Consider the following 18,361-nt stretch of genomic DNA (forward strand, 5'->3'; position numbering starts at 1 on the left):
ACCACCCTGTGTTGTCATTATGCACTTGTATACCATACTGTGTTGTGGGGATGCACTTTGTACTATACTACTCTGTATTATAGGGATGCACTCTGCATACCATCTTTTAATGTTTTGATGTATTTATGCACACCATTCTGTATATTTAAGATGCACTTTGCACATTTAACTTAAAATTATGTTTGCCCAACTCCTTGAAACACTATGGTTATGGTTTTGGGAAAACCTAATTTTTAATCATAATGTTTTATGATTTATATACTGTAAAGAGTTTGAAGATGGAGGCTATATATGAACAGTTTTCCTAAACTGTTTACCACATGATTTCTTTATTTCAGTATATGCTAGGGCTGACATAAAAAATTTACCTTTAAGTCAAAAACCATTAAATAAATACTTTTTTAATGGAAAAAATACTTATACATATACAATAAAATATGATTATGTTTAAAATAATGTCAAAAACATGAAATAATAGAAGCAAAATAATTTAGGATAGATCCCTTTAAGTTCAACCTAAAAGGCCTCTTTACACACACTAATGATATTAATTTTTTGTCACGACTAATTTTTAACGGGTAGGTACTTCTGTACATTTATTAATATTGCTCTCTTTCATTTGTTTTTTAGTTGTAAATTTTGTTAAAAGACATCAAATGTTATTTTTGAGCTATAAAATGTCTCGAAAGTGATAATAATTACAATCTCTTGCAGAACACTTAATTGCTGTTAGATAATGCTTATTTTACATCTGGTGAAAATATTTGCCACTTAAACATAATGAAAGAGAGGTATCATAATAAATCTACAGGCAAAGTCCTTGAAAAGTTAAGGAGTGTTTGTTACAAATTTGCTAATTCCTCTTTTAAAAATTAATAGTAGACAGATGAAAGTTAAATACAATACAAGTACATAGCTATTATTTTTCATGGTAAAATTGTTAATAACTATGATGTGAATCCAGAATAATTATTGTTAGAGACGAGATTTTATTTTTATTTATTTTTTATATTTATTTTTTATTTCTAGGTCAATTATATTTTTTTTAAATGGGAGATTTCAGTGTTGGTGTGTTTTATTTTTATACAGACAATTCATTAAAAAATTGTATAATTCAAAAAAATCAAATCTCAAAATTTCTTAATGCTTATGTCACCAAAATAGTCACATTTTGACTAACTAATATCATTGTTAATAAGCATATCTAAAACAGAACTACTCTGAATTATTTAAAAAAAAAAATGTTACATGCACGATCAAACAAAATAATATTATTTATTTCTAATCCATTTTGGTTCATGATAGTAAATGGATTTACAATTATGAAAGATAAAAACGTTTGTAACTTAATTTAAGTTTTGTCAAATTTCCGATCGAATTCAAGTACTTAGTTACATTTCAGTACTGCATGGTGTATTAACAAGCGTTTCAGATGTTATGTGTTGCTTTGACATGCTTTACGGTTTTATTTCGGTTTTGTCGTGATCCACCACGTAATCGTTAGAGACCGGAAAAATTCGCGGTTTCATTTCGCGATAGGCTAGAATCCAAGTGCGTGTAACTTATTGCCGCTTCAGTGATTGGAACACAGTTTGCCTGAAGGACTGTGAGCCAATGAATGACCCTCAACGTAACAAGTATCGAATCACAAGCATCCCAGTTAGCAGGTGTCACGAGTCAGTAGCCAATGAGCAGGTGTAATTTTCCCGCGTACATAGTGGATCGTGGAGTCCATCCCAGAGGTCATCGTAACAAGTATCGAATCACAAGCATCCCAGTTAGCAGGTGTCACGAGTCAGTAGCCAATGAGCAGGTGTAATTTTCCCGCGTACATAGTGGATCGTGGAGTCCATCCCAGAGGTCATCGAAACCGCGAAATTTTCCTGCCCCTACTAATGGTGAATTATGTTAGGTTAGCTACGTTATAAATACTTTAAAACATTGTGGACGGTTGATTCGGTTAGGATAGCTACATTAAAGATACTGTGAAATCATGTAAAACGGTTTCCCTAGCGCTGGATAGCAGCTACATATTAAAAAGGTTATTTGCTAAGCAACCGTGAAATGATTTAACAGTATTTTTTTAATGTAGCTATAGGTACTTACCTAATATAACCAACCATCCGCTATGTTTTAAAGTATTTATAACGTAGCTAACCTTTCCTAATAGACCGCAAAATTTAATGCCGCGCCGGTTTATACAATGAGATAGAACGGCGTATGACGTGTGAGTAAGCTACTAGTGATGGGTCGTTCATGAACGATTCGTTCAAAAAGAACGAATCTTTGAGAGAACGAAATCTTGCGATTCGTTCGCGATGTAAAGAACCGGTTCTTTGAGAGCCGGTACCTTGAAAGATTCGGAAGAACGAAAACGCGGAGAGAACGAGAGAACGAGAGAACGAGACGAGAGAACCGGCCACGCGCCCGGTCTGATTCGTTCGTGAAATGATTCATGACGTCAGGAGTCTGAAGAATTAGTAATCACAGTGTGCGCATGTTCACAAGAGCAAACGATAACTGATCAAATAAAATAGGGTAACATGAAAAGTATCTATACCTGAAAATGTCAACTGTTAAGTAGTGGTTTAAAATTGCTTTTTCACATTCACATACACAAATTTGGAAATAAAAAAACTAATAAAAACCGTATGAATTAAAAATAACAGGGAAAGTAACTACAAACGTTCACACTTACCATTTTTGGGTTAATTAATATACTTCATTTGTCTCTCTTCATACGGTACTGAATCGCAGTAGTAGTATTAAATTTTTGTCTTTTTTTCTCTAAATGTGTTGGTCTACATGTAAACACTTTACTGTCACTAGAGTGTAAATAGCCTGTATATTAATATTTGTAACTTTAAAAGTAATAAAATATAAATAATCTTGTTTCATATACGCTACTGTGATTCACTGGCTACGAAAAGCAATGTTAAAATACAAAAATACGTAGCTAATACTCTAAAGGATGAACGAGTTACGACACCTGATAAAAGAGCCAGATCCCATACACAGAAAAGAACGAAATGAACAATATGAACGAATCATTTCACGGAACTGATCCAAAAGAACCGATTCGGTCAAAAGACCCGTTCTGCCCATCACTATAAGCTACAGCCCAAATAAATACACCTGTTGTGGTACGGTGGGGAAGGGGAAGGCGAGCACGAACTTCGGGGAACTTCGGGGAAGTTCGGGTGCGGCCCTCTCGTCTGAGCTGAAGGCTTCCCACAGGCGTCGCTGCCCGAGGCCGACCGCCACGACACCAGCGCCATCTACCGCCGCCTGCGCCTGCGCGAGCTGCAGCGCGAGGTGCCGCAGCTCAACTGGCTCGAGTACCTGGGCGCCTTCCTGGACGCGAGCGTGCGCGACGCCGAGCCCGTCGTCAGCTACGCCATGCCCTACTTCGTGCAGATGGGGCGCATCCTGCAGCGCACGGACCGCCGGTGGGTCTGGGTGTCTGCTTCCTCCCGCTCCCGCCGGCCCCGGTGGCGCGGCAGGCGGGCGGCGCAGGGATGGCCCCGTCGCCAGCAGCGCCGGAGCGACGGTTCCGCGTTACCTTTGAATATATATACACTGCATAGAAGTCGCAAGTGGATAGGATTTACTCTACGTTTTTCAGGAGCGTATGAGGAGCAGCTTGGGAACTTCACCGCTGCAGTGCGGCTGCCGTAACGCCCTGTATCGTCTTAGTTGTTATTTACACGTTAGAGCGCAGCACTGTCGCCCGCTGTCATTCCCCCGTGCACACCCCACCCATCATTCACTGCAGCTCGAGGACGTTCAACGGGAGGGGGAAGGGGTGTTTGAAGAGTTCGACACTTGTCCGCTAGGGACCACCACAAGTCGATGCCCTAGAGATGGTGGCGATTGCGGCGGTGAATTAACCAACTACATACCTCAAACCGTATCAGAAATTTTAACCTGGGCTGGCGACTTCTATACAGTATATATATTCAAAGGCGTTACTGAACCCTCCCCCCACTCTCTTTTAATCCAAGAGGGGGTGCCATTTTCAGTTCTGGCCAGGGGCGCCAGTCACCTTAGCTACGCCACTGGCGCGGACTAAGGGGGGGGGGGGGGGGGGGGGGGGTTTGATGGTAACCTTTAAGACTGAACCGTGCACATCGTGTTGTATATATATATATATATATATATATATATATATATATATATATATATATATATTCATTTTTTAATCATCATTACGTTCATCTAAGAACTTATTCTAAAATTCTAACTCGATGCCTCCCTTACATTCATTGTTCCGTCCAATTATTCCTAACAGACACTTATCGTGATGTAACGTGTGTAAAAAGTCACACAAGTGATGATAATTATTATTGATAATTATGAAGACTTACACAACGTTTTACATCCACAATATTGTGACGGAACAACAAAAAATGGGAGGGAGGTATTGATTTAAAAATTTAGAATAAGACCTTAAATAAAATTAACAATGAAAAAAAAAGAAGAAAATAATGGTGTACGACACCAAGGCTTAAAAGACTATTCTAACGCATTTATGACACCTTGAAACCTCATTAGCCAAATGACTACGTAAAATAATACAGTTCCACCGAAATTTAATCTTAAACATTTATAAAACTTACCAGAAGTTAATTTATCACGAAAGAATATCATTTCTTAAGATAAATTGGCGAAACCATCATCATTTTATATTCCAGGTAGGCTTAGATGATTTTGTTTGAAAGAGTTAATTAAACTGAACTGCTCAGAGCCCGGCAGTATCTGAATTTTTGTTGGGGTTAAATCTTTTTATGAATGCGTAAAGTGAAGATGGGAGATTTGTCTTTTAAGTCCACATCTGCGCCACCTAGATCCATCTCACAAACAGATCTGATCTCAGTGAGACTGCGCGTTGTATATTTCGACTACAAAAAGTATAGTGGCAGTCGTGACTTTGAGAGATAACTTTGCAAAAGAGCATTTTTTTCATTTCATTTCATTTTGTCCAATAAATACAGTACCTATATATGTTTTGCACATCACCGTATTGGACATGTCTATACAATTATTTTTACAATTTATTTACAACAAATAATTAATTTTCACATTATAAAACAAATTACAAATTGACATTATAAATAACAAATTTATAAAATACCACAAAAGTACTAATAATTTAAACACATTTTGCTAAAAATTTATAAAATAATCATCTTATAATCTATGTGAATTTACTGGCATAAAATTCTTCTAAAGAATTAAAAGAATGAGGTTCTTAAAAATGCCTTGAGTTTATTTTAAATTCTTTAGGTTTTTGCAAAAAAAAAAAATTAATTGTGAAGGCAATTTTCAACCTGGGATGGTGATATATTTCATTTCCTCGGCCTTGAAGTTTCGCGGGCAGGGAGTCCACTGGAGAAGGGAAGTGGCAGTGTTCCGAGAGGCCGGGGTCATTGTCGCCGTTGCAGGGTGGTCCACAACTACGTGCTCTGGCGCCTGGCCATGAGCATCATGCCGCACATGATCGACGAGTACCAGCAGAGGAGCGTCGACTTCAAGAAGATCCTGATGGGCATCCTGAGCGAGCGCAACCGCTGGAGCCAGTGCGTCGAGTGGACCAACAAGAAGCTGGGCATGGCCGTGGGCGCGCTCTTCATCCGCGACAACTTCAACCAGGAGAGCAAGGTACCTCCCCCTTTCACCTCCCCCTCCGTCCCTTACCCCACCACCGCCCACAAGGCTGCATAGCAAGCCCGACACACCGATACCTTGATTCAAACAAACTTAACTGGTTCCTTGGGTCTAGGCGCTGTTTTGGGAGCTAGCTAACGGCTTGCCTCGAAGGGCTTGCTGCGGCCAGTTGTCTTGAACCAAGCCTTTTGCAAGCTAAAATACTTTCCACAGCAATCTTGACTTTTAATGATACTTGTTAGCTTAAATCAAGCTTTTTTGCAAGCTAACATACTTGATGTAACAATCATGATCCAAGCAGACTAGTTATTTTGAATGAAGCTTGCCGCAAGCTAACAAACTTGCTGTAAAAATCCTGATCCAAGGAGACTAGTCAGCTTGAATGAAGCTCGCTGCAAGCTAACATACTTGCTGTAACAATCCTGATGCAAGGAGACTAGTCAGCTTGAATGAAGCTTGCCGCAAGCTAACATACTCGCTGAAACAATCCTGATGCAAGGAGACTAGTCAGCTTGAATGAACAAACTTGCTGTAAATATCCTGTTGCAAGCAGACTAGTTAGCTTGAATGAAGCTCACTGCAAACTAACATACTTGCTGTAACAATCCTAATGCAAGGTGACTAGTAAGCTTAAATCAAGCTTTTTGCAAGCTAACATATTTGCTGTAACAATCATGATGCAAGCAGACTAGTCAGCTTGAATGAAGCTTGCTGCAAGCTAATATACTTGCTGTAACAATCTTGATCCACTGAGACTATTCAGCTTGAATGAAGCTTGCTGCAAGCTAACATACTTGCCGCAACCATCTCGTTGCTTGAGTCGAGTCTGCTGCCGGGGGGAACGATGTGAGACGCGGACGGTCGCTGGCGTGCGGCAGGAGACGGCGCTGGAGATGATCCACACGATACGGCAGGCCTTCAACGAGCTGCTGGTGGAGAACCACTGGATGGACGACGACACGCGCGCCGTGGCCAAGGAGAAGGCGGACGCCATGAACGAGCGGATCGGCTACCCGGAGCTGCTCACCGATAAGGAGGAGCTCAGCAAGGAGTACGTCATGGTGAGCGCAGTCACATCTCGCCCATTTCCTGTTGCTTTCTACAATTTATTTTAGTTTTTCGTTGTTACTGATGAGTGTTTCAGTGTTACTGATAAGTAGAGAATGGAAAAATTAGCGGATTTATTCGGCAATAGGCTAGAATTCAAATACATATACTGTACCTCTTAGATAATTTTGCTATTGGCTTACTGTTCATCTGGACGAACCTCAACCAGTTATTAACCCTCAACCATAGAAGGATCGAATCACAGACGAACCAGCTGAGACGACCTATAAGTCAGCAGCCAATGAACTTGCGTTGTTTGCCCGAGTGTACAGGGGAATGTGCAGTCTCTCCTGAAGGCCATCGAAACCGCAAATTTTTCCGGTCTCTACTGATAAGTGTTTCCAAAGAAGACATCACTGCTGAGAAATATATAAAATATTAAATTAATTAGTGCACTAACTGTAACACATAAGTACTATTTATTAGGGTAAGATTATGACATACATTAAATATAGTTTATTTAACACAATATTTCGCTGCTCGTTATACGAGGTTACTGAAAAATTAAAGTTACAGCAGAGATTTATTTTTATTTTTACCAGTTTCACGTAAAATTCCTTTCTTCTCCCTTTTTCAACCCATATCTGTTACAAAAGTTTTTCTCCCATTTTTTTTTTGCTCGTAAGTATATCACATTTCGCCCACACCAACTTCAGAGCTGTCCACAGTAGTGCGATGAAATAACTCATAGTTGGAATAGTGAATTGTGGTATGCCTATGAGTAGGGTCAAGCACTTTTCGCGAAAAGATCTCAACACTTACTAGACTGCAACAAGGTATACCCGCACCTGTGGTTTCTTCCTTGTGATTGGCGGCCGTCAGCGAGAGAAGTCGTTGTCTTGACCGAGCCACTCAGGACGCGTTTACTTCCGCACTGAATCACTGTGATTGGTGTTGTTACAATCGACGTATACCTGGGGAGAAACTCAACCCAAGCGCGAAACACAGACGGTGCTACAGTGTTTTTTAACTTTCATCGAGTCTCGAAATCTTTTCGTCGCGAATTCTGCATGCCCCTACCTACGAGTTTTGATTTTTAAATTAGAATTTATTAAAAAAATTTTTTTTCTAGGCCTAGAAAATCTAGGGGAAAAGTCAGGGAATATTTCATCGCAGGTTTGTTCAGCAGGCGAGCGAACGTGTTAGGTGTTAGTGATCGCGGCCAGCGAGGACTCTGCCCAGGTTTTGTCCCGCTGCGCTAACTGTCGCTCTGGTCAGTAGCGGATCCAGAGGGGGGGGGGGGGGGGCTAAGGGGCTCAAGCCCCCTCCAAAAGCATCTGGGTCCACTAATTGTTTTTAGTGTTTGCCTGGATAAAACCTAGCCTCAGCTGGGTCAAGCCCCTCCTGGATCCGCCACTGGCTCTGGTTGCTTGTTCCCGGGACCAGCTGAACGTCACGGAGGACCAGTTCCTGGTGAACATCTTCAACGTGCTGCGCTACGACGCGCACCACAACCTGCAGAAGCTGCGGCAGCCCGTCGACAAGGACAAGTGGTCGACGGAGCCCGCCGTCGTCAACGCCTTCTACAACCCCAACAAGAACGACATCGGTGCGTGGCGTGCCGACGGAGGGACGATGGGTGCAATTTTCGCCTCCCCCGCACACAGCCGTGCCGTGACTAACTGGAGTGATGACAAAAAAATAATCCACTCCAAATCTGACCTTTGAAGTCATTTTAATTTTTTGACGTGACGTCTAATAAATCGATGAACGCCGGCTGCACGCACGGAAAAGTGTCCCATTACGCACATTGCCCCGTTACGCTCATTGTACACTTGTGCCTCATCTATCTCTCTTCCACTCGATTGGAATAAACCATCATTTGACTTTTTTTGAGGCACATTAAACTTGAAACACTCCCATTCGTTTCCTACTTTTTTCTATCGTCGTCCCATCCTTAACAGAATAACACAGATCGGAAGAATTTAAATAGCAAACGTGTATAAAAGTTATACATAGTTAAAATAATCTCTTCGTTAAAGTAATGAATATATTTGAATTAATGAGTGCAAATAGAAGTAAATTTATCAATTGAATTTTAAGATTTAATTTCACTCCTTCTTCGTATCCATACAAAATAGTGATAATTCAATAAAAATGATTCAATTTTATTCATAAAAGTATGCAATCATTTCATCAATGTTTTGTTATGACGTTGTCACGTTAAACTAGCATCCGTAAACCGACTTTACAGACAACCAATTTTTTGTAAAAAAAAAAATATATATATATATATATATATATATAAACTACCAAAATAGTTTTGCTAATTTTGATTCCAGACATCAAACATGCGTTGAAATACTTTTTTAAGGGGATATGATATATAATTTTTTTTTTTAAATATATTTCAGACTCCCCCGTGCGAATGAGAGGTAACCCGTGCCACCCAAAAACCATCCGGGCATTCGTTCTCTCCCCGCCGAAATTCTAAGTTGGGTCTTACCACTGTCTTGACGCCAATGCGACCGTCCTTGTCCAGGAAAAACATCTACGCGTGCTCCACTGCATATAGCATCGCATTGTGTGTTCTGTAGGAAATATTGCAGGCATTTGCTGCACGTTTTATCTGCTTTCTGAATAAAGTCAGGAAAATATTCATTATTAAGGCACCCGGGCGCACTTACGGTGTGCTGAGCTTCAGCAGAAACCACGCAATTTCAAAAACTGCTCGAGATAACAGTTTTTTGTTTGTTTACGAAAAATCCTTTAAGGACACGCTGAGGGTGGATGAGCGATTCTGTTTCCGTATTTCACTACTTTATTTTCAACAGAGTGAAAATGGCTAAAATGTGTTTCTTCAGAATAACGTTTTTGATATTAAAAGCCTGGTACAGATTGTTGCGTTCAGAGCACATGGCTCTGGCATCTGTTTCATTACTATACCTTTTTTTCTCCTACAGTTTGTAACAATCTCTGCAGTTGTAAACTGCATCTAGCCACGTGTTTGCACTGATTTGTCAAAGGAAAAACAAAACCTGTAGTAATTTTCCTTCTGATAGTGCATAAAAAGCAGCGTAGACAATTTCTCGCTAGAATTTTCGATTTTCGTAAATGGATTTCCTTTAATTCAAAACCTCAACCAATTAGTAATTTAACAGTTTAAATATATTTAGATTCTGTAATTAATAGTTTAATATTGGTAAAAAATAAATATAATGAAAATTAAAAAAAAAAAGTAGCAGTGGTACCGAACGTGACCTGGCGGATGGACAGACCATGTGCTTGGCCACTGTGCCATGCTGCTAACTTGACAATTATTGGAAAAAAATAGCCTCCAAACTCTTACTTTAAAATCTTTAAAGAGCTTATTCTCGCTTCCTAGGGCCCACTCAGGCGAAATATTTGAAGAAGTTGAAAGGTTGCACCTGCCTGCTTCTACTCACACAGTTTCAAGCCAAGTCCGTGAGCCCCGACTCGGACCCTCCCCTTGTAGGCTCGACTCAAAACACTGTCCCGCGACCACGCCTGTCGTGTCCCGCCTCTGACGACTCTCCGACTCCCCCATGACGACTTCCGAGCGGGGTCGTTACCACAACGCCGAAATACCATAACGCCGAATGTCAAAACTGACCACAACGCAGACAGCTAGAAAACTGCTGTGTACAACAACGCCGAAATAACAACTGAATGAATTTGTGTGTTTCTTAAATGTACCTTAACGCCAAAATACCACAATCAAACCTAACCTTATCTAACCTAGCAAATATAACCTAACCTAACTTAACCTAACCTAACTTAACCTAGCCTCACCTAACCTAGCCAAACCTAGTCTAACCTAACCTAGTCCAACCTAACCTAGTCTAACCTAACCGAACCTTTGTGGCAGTCCTGCAATGACATTTTTCGGCATTAGTGTATTTCAGCGTTGTGGTACACAGCAGTTTTCTAGCTGTCTGCGTTGTGGATCCATTTGGCATTTCGGCGTTGTGGTGCGTCCCCCTTCCGAGCGACGACCAGCAGAACGGCAGAGTGACAGAGTGGCAGGGGACCGCGCGCTCTGGTTGCAGTGTTCCCGGCGGGCATCCTGCAGCCCCTCTTCTACAGCCAGCACTTCCCCAAGTCCCTCAACTACGGGGGCATCGGCGTCGTCATCGGCCACGAGATAACCCACGGCTTCGACGACAAAGGTGGGTGCTCGCTGTGCGACGCGACGTAAAGAGTTTCACGCGCGTATTCCGGGACACACCTTCGCCCGGCCACCACAGGGGTGGATCTGGACCACTTGGTACTGACTTATTTCATGTGGTGAAGTTTCGGTCTTGCGTAGAATGAGTTACTAGTAATATGAAAAATATAAACAATATACGTAGGTACTAGCAAAATAAAAATACAGAGATATGTCTTCACAATTAACCGATTCACATACAAAATTTTCTTTTAAATCTAACTAATACTATAATCATAACTTAAGAAAAAAATTTTTGCAGTAGTAAACTGAAAATAATTAACAAGTCATAACTAAATTTAAAAAAAAAAAAAAAAACTTATAATCATTCGTGCACATTCAAGCTTATTCAATCACACTATAACTGGCACCACGCCTAAACCTGAGTGTAAATAATATTGAATATTATTTTCTTGAACGTTGTAAGGGAATTTTGAAGGCTTATTGTATCAGGAATTTAATTCCAGGTGCGTATACAAGGTGGGGAAGTGAAACGTAGGACTTATGCACCCCTGCAGAGCTGTGTAGGTACATATTCAGGAGAACCTCGTTAAGCCCCCGACATACAGATAACCCAGAGAAAAAAATAATAATAATAAAATATATAAAGAAGCCTTTCCTCAAAAATCAGAGAAGCTAAAACATAAAAATAATAATTTTTTAACATAAAGAATTACATGCTGAGTTATTGCTCAAAATTGTTGCACGCAATCATAACAGTTCTGCGCAGTGAGACAGAGCCAACAGGTTGCATGGAAATGTGGCAGTCCATAAATATTCTGTAAGTAGGTTGTGTTGCGATTTCTCCCGAATTCTTTGCCCAACACACTTTTTTTTGTCTGCTTGTAACCGCAAGCGCATGCGCAAAGCGTTGTTTACTGCCAGGTCGGAAGCAATATAATGTTAAAATACCTGCATTTATTAATTTCTTGCACAGTATCAGTCTTTAGTGAGGAGGCTTAAGGGATTCTTAGTGAGATTTAAAGACTTTTTTAAGGGGGGCTTATTCAACAAAGGCAAAGATTAGGGATAGTAAGGAGGCGTTCGAACCCTGGAGACTAGCTACATTCAAGTCTCGGCCTCAAGGGTCAAGCCTAGCTTGGTGTGTCGGGCTTGCACGGCAGTGTGACTCAAGTCAGGCGACACGCGCAATGTGGGAGCACACTTCCCTTCTCTCCCCCCCCCCCCCCGATATTCCCAACGATTCGCGTCGCTCCGCTCACGACAGGTCGTTACCACAACGCCAAGCGTACAATAACGCCGAATGCCAAATTGACCGCAACGCCGACAGCTAGAAAACTGTTGCGTACCACAACGCCGAAATACAGTAACGCCGAAAAATGTTGCTGCGGGGTGCAGGGGGGGGGGGGGGGGCGGCACAGGAGCAAAATTAAAAACAACCGAATATATTTGTGTGTGTTTCTTAAATGTATCTTAATGCCAAAATACCACAACCTAACCTAACCTAGGCTAGCCTAACATAATCTCACCTAACCTAACCTTTGTGGCAGTCCTGCAATGACATTTTTCGGCATTGTGGTAATTTGGCATTGTGGTACACAGCAGTTTTCTAGCTGTCGGCGTTGTAGTCAATTTGGCATTCGGCGTTATGGTTTTTGGCGTTATTGTACGTTCGGCGTCGTTGTACGTTCGGCGTTGTGGTAACGACCCGTCGCGGGCGGACCTACGCGAATCGTCGGGAATGCACTACCCCTAATCTTTGCCTTTATTGAATAAGCCCCCCCTTAAAAGTCTTTAAATCTCACTAAGAATCCCTTAAGCCTCCTCATTAAAAGACTGATAGAGTGCAAGTAATGAATTAATGTAGGTATTTTAACGTTATCCTGCCCGCGACGCCCCCCGTGCGCAGGCCGGCAGTTCGACAAGGACGGCAACATGATGCAGTGGTGGAACAACGCGACGGTGCGCGCCTTCCGGGAGCGCGCCCAGTGCATCATCGAGCAGTACTCCCGGTACAAGCTGGACGAGGTGGGGCTGTTCGTGAACGGCCGCATGACGCAGGGCGAGAACATCGCGGACAACGGCGGCCTCAAGCAGTCCTTCAGGGTGAGCGTCCGCGAGCACACTTCGCTCCCCCTCCCCACCGTGGTCATTAAATATCCTTCTGTAGTTCACTTTACAAGCTCGCATGATCCTTAAAACACATTTCCTGGCACTGGTGTTGAGTGGCATTCCCCCCCCCCTTCCCCTAAATCACAGTCATTTCATATCCTTTTGTAGTCCAGCGACGTGTGCGTGTGCGCAGGCGTACCGCAAGTGGGTGGCGGAGCACGGCGAGGAGCCGGGGCTGCCCGGCATGGACCTCACGCACGACCAGCTCTTCTTCCTCAACTACGCGCAGATCTGGTGCGGCTCCATGAGGCCCGAGGACGCCCTCAGCAAGATACGCTCCTCCGTGCACTCCCCGGGCCCCATCCGGGTGCTGGGCCCCCTGTCCAACTCGCGGGACTTCGCGGCCGCCTACCGCTGCCCGCCCGGCGCCCCCATGAACCCGCGCGACAAGTGCACCGTGTGGTAACGGCACCGCGGACGCTCCCCCCCCGAGCGACGGCCGCGCACTATTCGGCCCCCATCCGGGTGCTAGGCCCCTCTGTCCGACTTCCTGAGACTCCACAGCTGCCCGCCCGGCGCCCCCATGAACCCGCGTGACAAGTGCACCGTGTGAACGGCACCGTGGACGCTCCCCCCCCGAGCGACGGCCGTGCAACGATGATGCAGGATGGACCGTTCTCCACCTCTGCCGCCGTTTCATCGCAAGTATTTCCATGTATATCTATAGGTGTCTATTCTCTCCCCTCAGTACTCCTTTCAGTGTGCCAAATTTACTAAACTTTGCCTCTTACACTTGCCTTGAGAACTCGTATTCAGAGCCGTGTTATGTCGCTACTGTGTGCGGTAGCTAGCTCGCCGACAGTAAACTCATTCAGACCTTCCTCCCTTGGTCCGATTTCCTTCCGAAGCAATTTTTCATCCATGTACATATTCACACCTTCCTCCATACAAATAGAAATTTTTCGGATTATTTGTGAAAAGTGAAGAACTTTTTAAGTACTTTATAACAAATTTTACAGATTACAAATTTAATAGTAATAATTGTTACAATATCAAGCAAAAAAAAATATTCATGATGATACTCGAGTCTGTAAAAGTTGGGGACTTAATATTTCACATACCATATCAAATAATATCAGTCCAAGAATGAACGAGTTGAAAATAATTCTTTATGGGTGCGAATTTTATCTTCAACTATTTATGTTGGACATGCATAAAAATTACTTATCTTTTAACTAAAATGCTTTGCAGCATTTAACCCTAACTAGGTAATTGTATGCATTTGCACGTAATCTTAAAAGTTGTAGTTCAGTCTGAGTGAGTTTATGAGGATATTTCTAAAATCTTACTTCTACATTTAGGAAACCAGCAAGTCTCCCTGAAGTATTATTTATGTTAACAATAAAACCAGTATTTTCTTATCACTAGTTTACCATTGCAAAAAAAAAAAAAAATAACATGTACTAAATTATAATCAATGCTAATCCAAATACACCATTTAAGTCTGCTAGTTGACAATCATTTCTGGTGTACACTTTTGTTATGACTGACTAATGTATTCATCTCTCATCACTTAACATGTGATTTATCAACCCAGTAAAATCCCACATGCAGGAATCTCGACATTTTTACTGTCTGTGTACAAATACTAACTTCTCAAATAGGTAATGCACCGCTGGATGTGACAGTATCTTACTTCAGTGATAAAGAATGAACATTTTGTGTCATACGGAACATTCTAGTGTGGGTAATGCTACATCTTCTTGTGTGGAATTTTCTCAGTTGAAGACTTGCCCTGCGGATATTGAACTGCTGAAGATTCTTTATGCAGACTAAAGGCATGTCATCGTAAAGGGAAAAAAAAAATAAAACTTTTTTCAAGAAATCTTTGTGTGCATAATTTGACACAAAGCTATTCAGCTGGTCTGGTGGGTTTAAATGTACACGTTAAGAAGTAAATGCATTTTTTCACTATGATGATTATGAAAAAAATAATTTTTTTTTTTACTTCAAGAATGTAGCTTTGAAAAAAATCCTCAAGATGTATCCCAGTAGCATGCGAGTCGCACCATATCATTTTATACATAATTATTCATGCAAGTTCCGCATGTGCTGTGCCAGTACCTATTGACAATATTGTTTTTAGGAGGAGCATAATTGTTTTACTGTGTGATCACCGATCAAAGTCTCATCATTGGAATTTCATTCTCAGAAGTATACATCGTCATTGTTAAAAAACCAAACCCATGCACAAATTTTAATTTTTTAACCCTTCACTCTATAGGCTGAGCCTTCATTTTAAAATAATTTGGCGATGAACGGAGTTACATATTTACTGTACAGTTTATCCCGAATATATTAATTAAATATAGCTTAAGTACTACTTATATTTTGAACAGCTGTGGGTCACGACCTCTTGTGGCGAGGTAAGACTGTCAAAAAGGTAAAAATCAAAGCCACACATTTATCAACTGGAAGATATCAAAAATTAATTTTTTGCGATTAAGTCATGCACACCATCAGAGGTTCACGAAATCCCATTCGACCATCGAGAAAAGATTTGCCTCGGAAGCAATCCTAACTGCAACATCCAGCTACTAAGCAGCAGACAGTAAAAAATAATAATAATAATAATAAATAAACTACTAGTAGTTGTTTCTTCGCACCCGATCCCACTGCACTATTTTCTGTAAAACATTAAAATGACTTCTTTTATTCATGTAAAAGTGTACATGCCGGCTACAGTTCGATGTTCTTGGGCAGCCACGGCCGGATTTTGATCAATCATAACCACAGATTACAATGAAAGATAATTACAGCTAATTACATATTGGTTTACAATTTACCATTAATAAAAGAGGCCAAATACTCTGGTATGATTTTTATATTAAAGTAAAGATCAAAATCTTAAAGAAAGCCTCCTACAAAAAAAAATTTTAACTACATAAAAAAAATACACTTCCCATCTTTCCTGACTGGAATAAAGTGACTGTTAATTCAATAATTTGTAAATAAGTCCATCTATATTTTTCGATAACTGTTTAAACTATATGTAATCAGAAATTTTGTAAACTGTAGCACCACTAGTTAAATTAACAAAGATAAATAATAAAATTTAAAAAATTCCTAATTTTTATTTTTAACTATTTTACATTCAGGCTGAAAATTTCACAAAATTATGAACTGGCAACCAGTAAAAATCCTGTTGATTATGTCCCACCAGTGTAGACATATTTTTTTAAACAATGGGATTATGAATAATTTTAACTCTAAAAAACTACAATGATGTCATGAATTTCCAAACTTCTTTTAATATAAACTTAACTTAAAAAATTTACCCCAATCCAGATACCTCACACGCAGATGGAGAGCTATACACGTTGGAAAAACCCTTCTGGATGAGGGGCATAAATTATATAAACATATATTTTATTTTGATTCGCTTCAAGTACACAACAGGTTAATATGACAAATGATCAAGATTACAGGAGGTTCCAAACCAAGTGGATACTCACTCAAAATAATTAATGAGTTGGGCTAGGAATTACATTGCCTCTTGTGTAATCACGTTATTTTGATGCCAAGGACTCAAAAAAACATCATTGCATGCAAAAATCTAAATGTTTGCACACAAATAAATATGTGAAAATCTACAGAGAAAACCATTTTGGTACATCTTAAGTACATGACTCATGGAAGCAGTGTGCGAATTAAATTCTGAATTTCCACCTTGGTGCAGCAAACAAAATTTGGGTAAATTTGAAACTTAAGTTAAGAGCAAACTAATTTTGCACTATTACATCTGCAACCGATTTTTAAGTGAATATAATTAAAGTGCTGAGCAGGTATACATAGAAGATGTTCCTAGTACATAATTGTATGTCGTAAAAGTCTCAAAATAAATGTGGTTAAATTTTATTTCTATATTATACTTTTGATATATCTATGTCGTAATCATTGACTACAGATGATAATAAGTACAAGTATGAGAATAAAATTCCAATAATTATCATAAATGGTTGGTTGATGCATTGTCATCTTTGTTTTAAAATATTCTGCCATCGCGTGGTATTGAAAACATATAACCACAGTTGTAACAATAATATAGATGTTCTTACATTCAAATTGTTATAAAAGAATATCTTAGTGTATCGTTCAATGGCTATATCAAATCTCAATACAATATATTTTTAATAACTTACATCTGTTCACAATCTGTGTAAGGTAAGTAGAATGTATAGAAAAGAAATTGATAGTAAATATTTTACATATATTTAAAATTATGGTTACGCTCTTGTGAAATCAAGCATCGTTTACATATTTATTAAAAAAAATGTGAACACCAAGATTGGTTTTATATCATTGTATTGGGTCTTTACTTATTAAACCATTTCAAACTAAGCTGTCTTTTTTATTTTGTTATTTTTTATATCATCTGCAACAAACCTATGGTTCATGAAAAGTGCAATGCTACTGTGAGGAGTATATACATACTGTGCTTGGAAATGTAGCTAATCCCATGCATTTTATGAAAATACAGACCTTCTGTCCTTCAGTTCAAAGAAGGTGATGCAATTGTAAGTACTAATGCAAGTGCGGTTAAAAATGCCATATCCTAAATTATTTTCCTTCTAACATTTCTGGTTTTTGCACAAGGTTTTAAGTAAATTCATAATATAACCATATTTATTTTTTTTATTTTTTTCCTAACTAAACAAGTCCTAATGGAATTTATAAACTTTGAGGCAAATTTGTATGTCAATTTTAGAATGTACTGAAAGTATGTCATCATGTGGTAATAAATTTTGGATAAACTGTTTGTATATAGCCTTCTTAAACTGCTTTATTTTTATTATATCATTTATAAATCAATAAAAATTTGGTTTTCCAAAACCCTAGAAACCTGAATTTTTCAGGGTTTTGGTAAAAACTAATTTTTATTGATTTATGAATGATATAGTAAAAATAAAGGGTTTAAACACGAAGGCTATAAACGAAAGGTTTTTCCAAAACTGTATACCACTTGATTTTATGCTTTAAGCACATGATAGGATGGCCATAAAAATTCACTCGTAATAAGACCTTTTTTAGTAGAAAAAAAACTTTTTATAAAGAATAAAATATGCTAATATTATAAATTTATTAAAAACCACGAGCAAACACAAGAAATATTAAAGAAAAATAACTGTGTCACGCTTCAGATCCCCCGGGCTTGCTCAAAATTCACCCAAAGTAGACATTCATAAACATTTGCATAAATAAGTTGGGGGCTGAAAAATCAAGTTAGTTCCAAAGAAATTGTTGCTGTTATCAATTTGTTACTGAAATAATGTCTCTTACACACAA

General features: G+C 39.7%; 1 protein-coding gene across 1 annotated transcript in view; it reads left to right on the forward strand.

The window, feature by feature from the left end:
- Positions 1 to 17,416, forward strand: part of LOC134537002 (neprilysin-1) — a 60,246-nt gene extending 42,830 nt beyond the window's left edge. Inside the window, exons 7-13 of the mRNA XM_063377157.1 lie at positions 3,238 to 3,449; positions 5,445 to 5,661; positions 6,546 to 6,728; positions 8,161 to 8,323; positions 10,785 to 10,904; positions 12,813 to 13,009; positions 13,209 to 17,416. Of these exons, the coding sequence (XP_063233227.1) occupies positions 3,238 to 3,449; positions 5,445 to 5,661; positions 6,546 to 6,728; positions 8,161 to 8,323; positions 10,785 to 10,904; positions 12,813 to 13,009; positions 13,209 to 13,481 (1,365 nt within the window). The 3' untranslated portion in view covers positions 13,482 to 17,416. The remainder of the gene's footprint in view (positions 1 to 3,237; positions 3,450 to 5,444; positions 5,662 to 6,545; positions 6,729 to 8,160; positions 8,324 to 10,784; positions 10,905 to 12,812; positions 13,010 to 13,208) is intronic.
- Positions 17,417 to 18,361: the final 945 nt, after the last annotated feature.

Source organism: Bacillus rossius, chromosome 11, assembly GCF_032445375.1.
Source record: "Bacillus rossius redtenbacheri isolate Brsri chromosome 11, Brsri_v3, whole genome shotgun sequence".
Lineage (NCBI taxonomy): Eukaryota > Metazoa > Arthropoda > Insecta > Phasmatodea > Bacillidae > Bacillus > Bacillus rossius.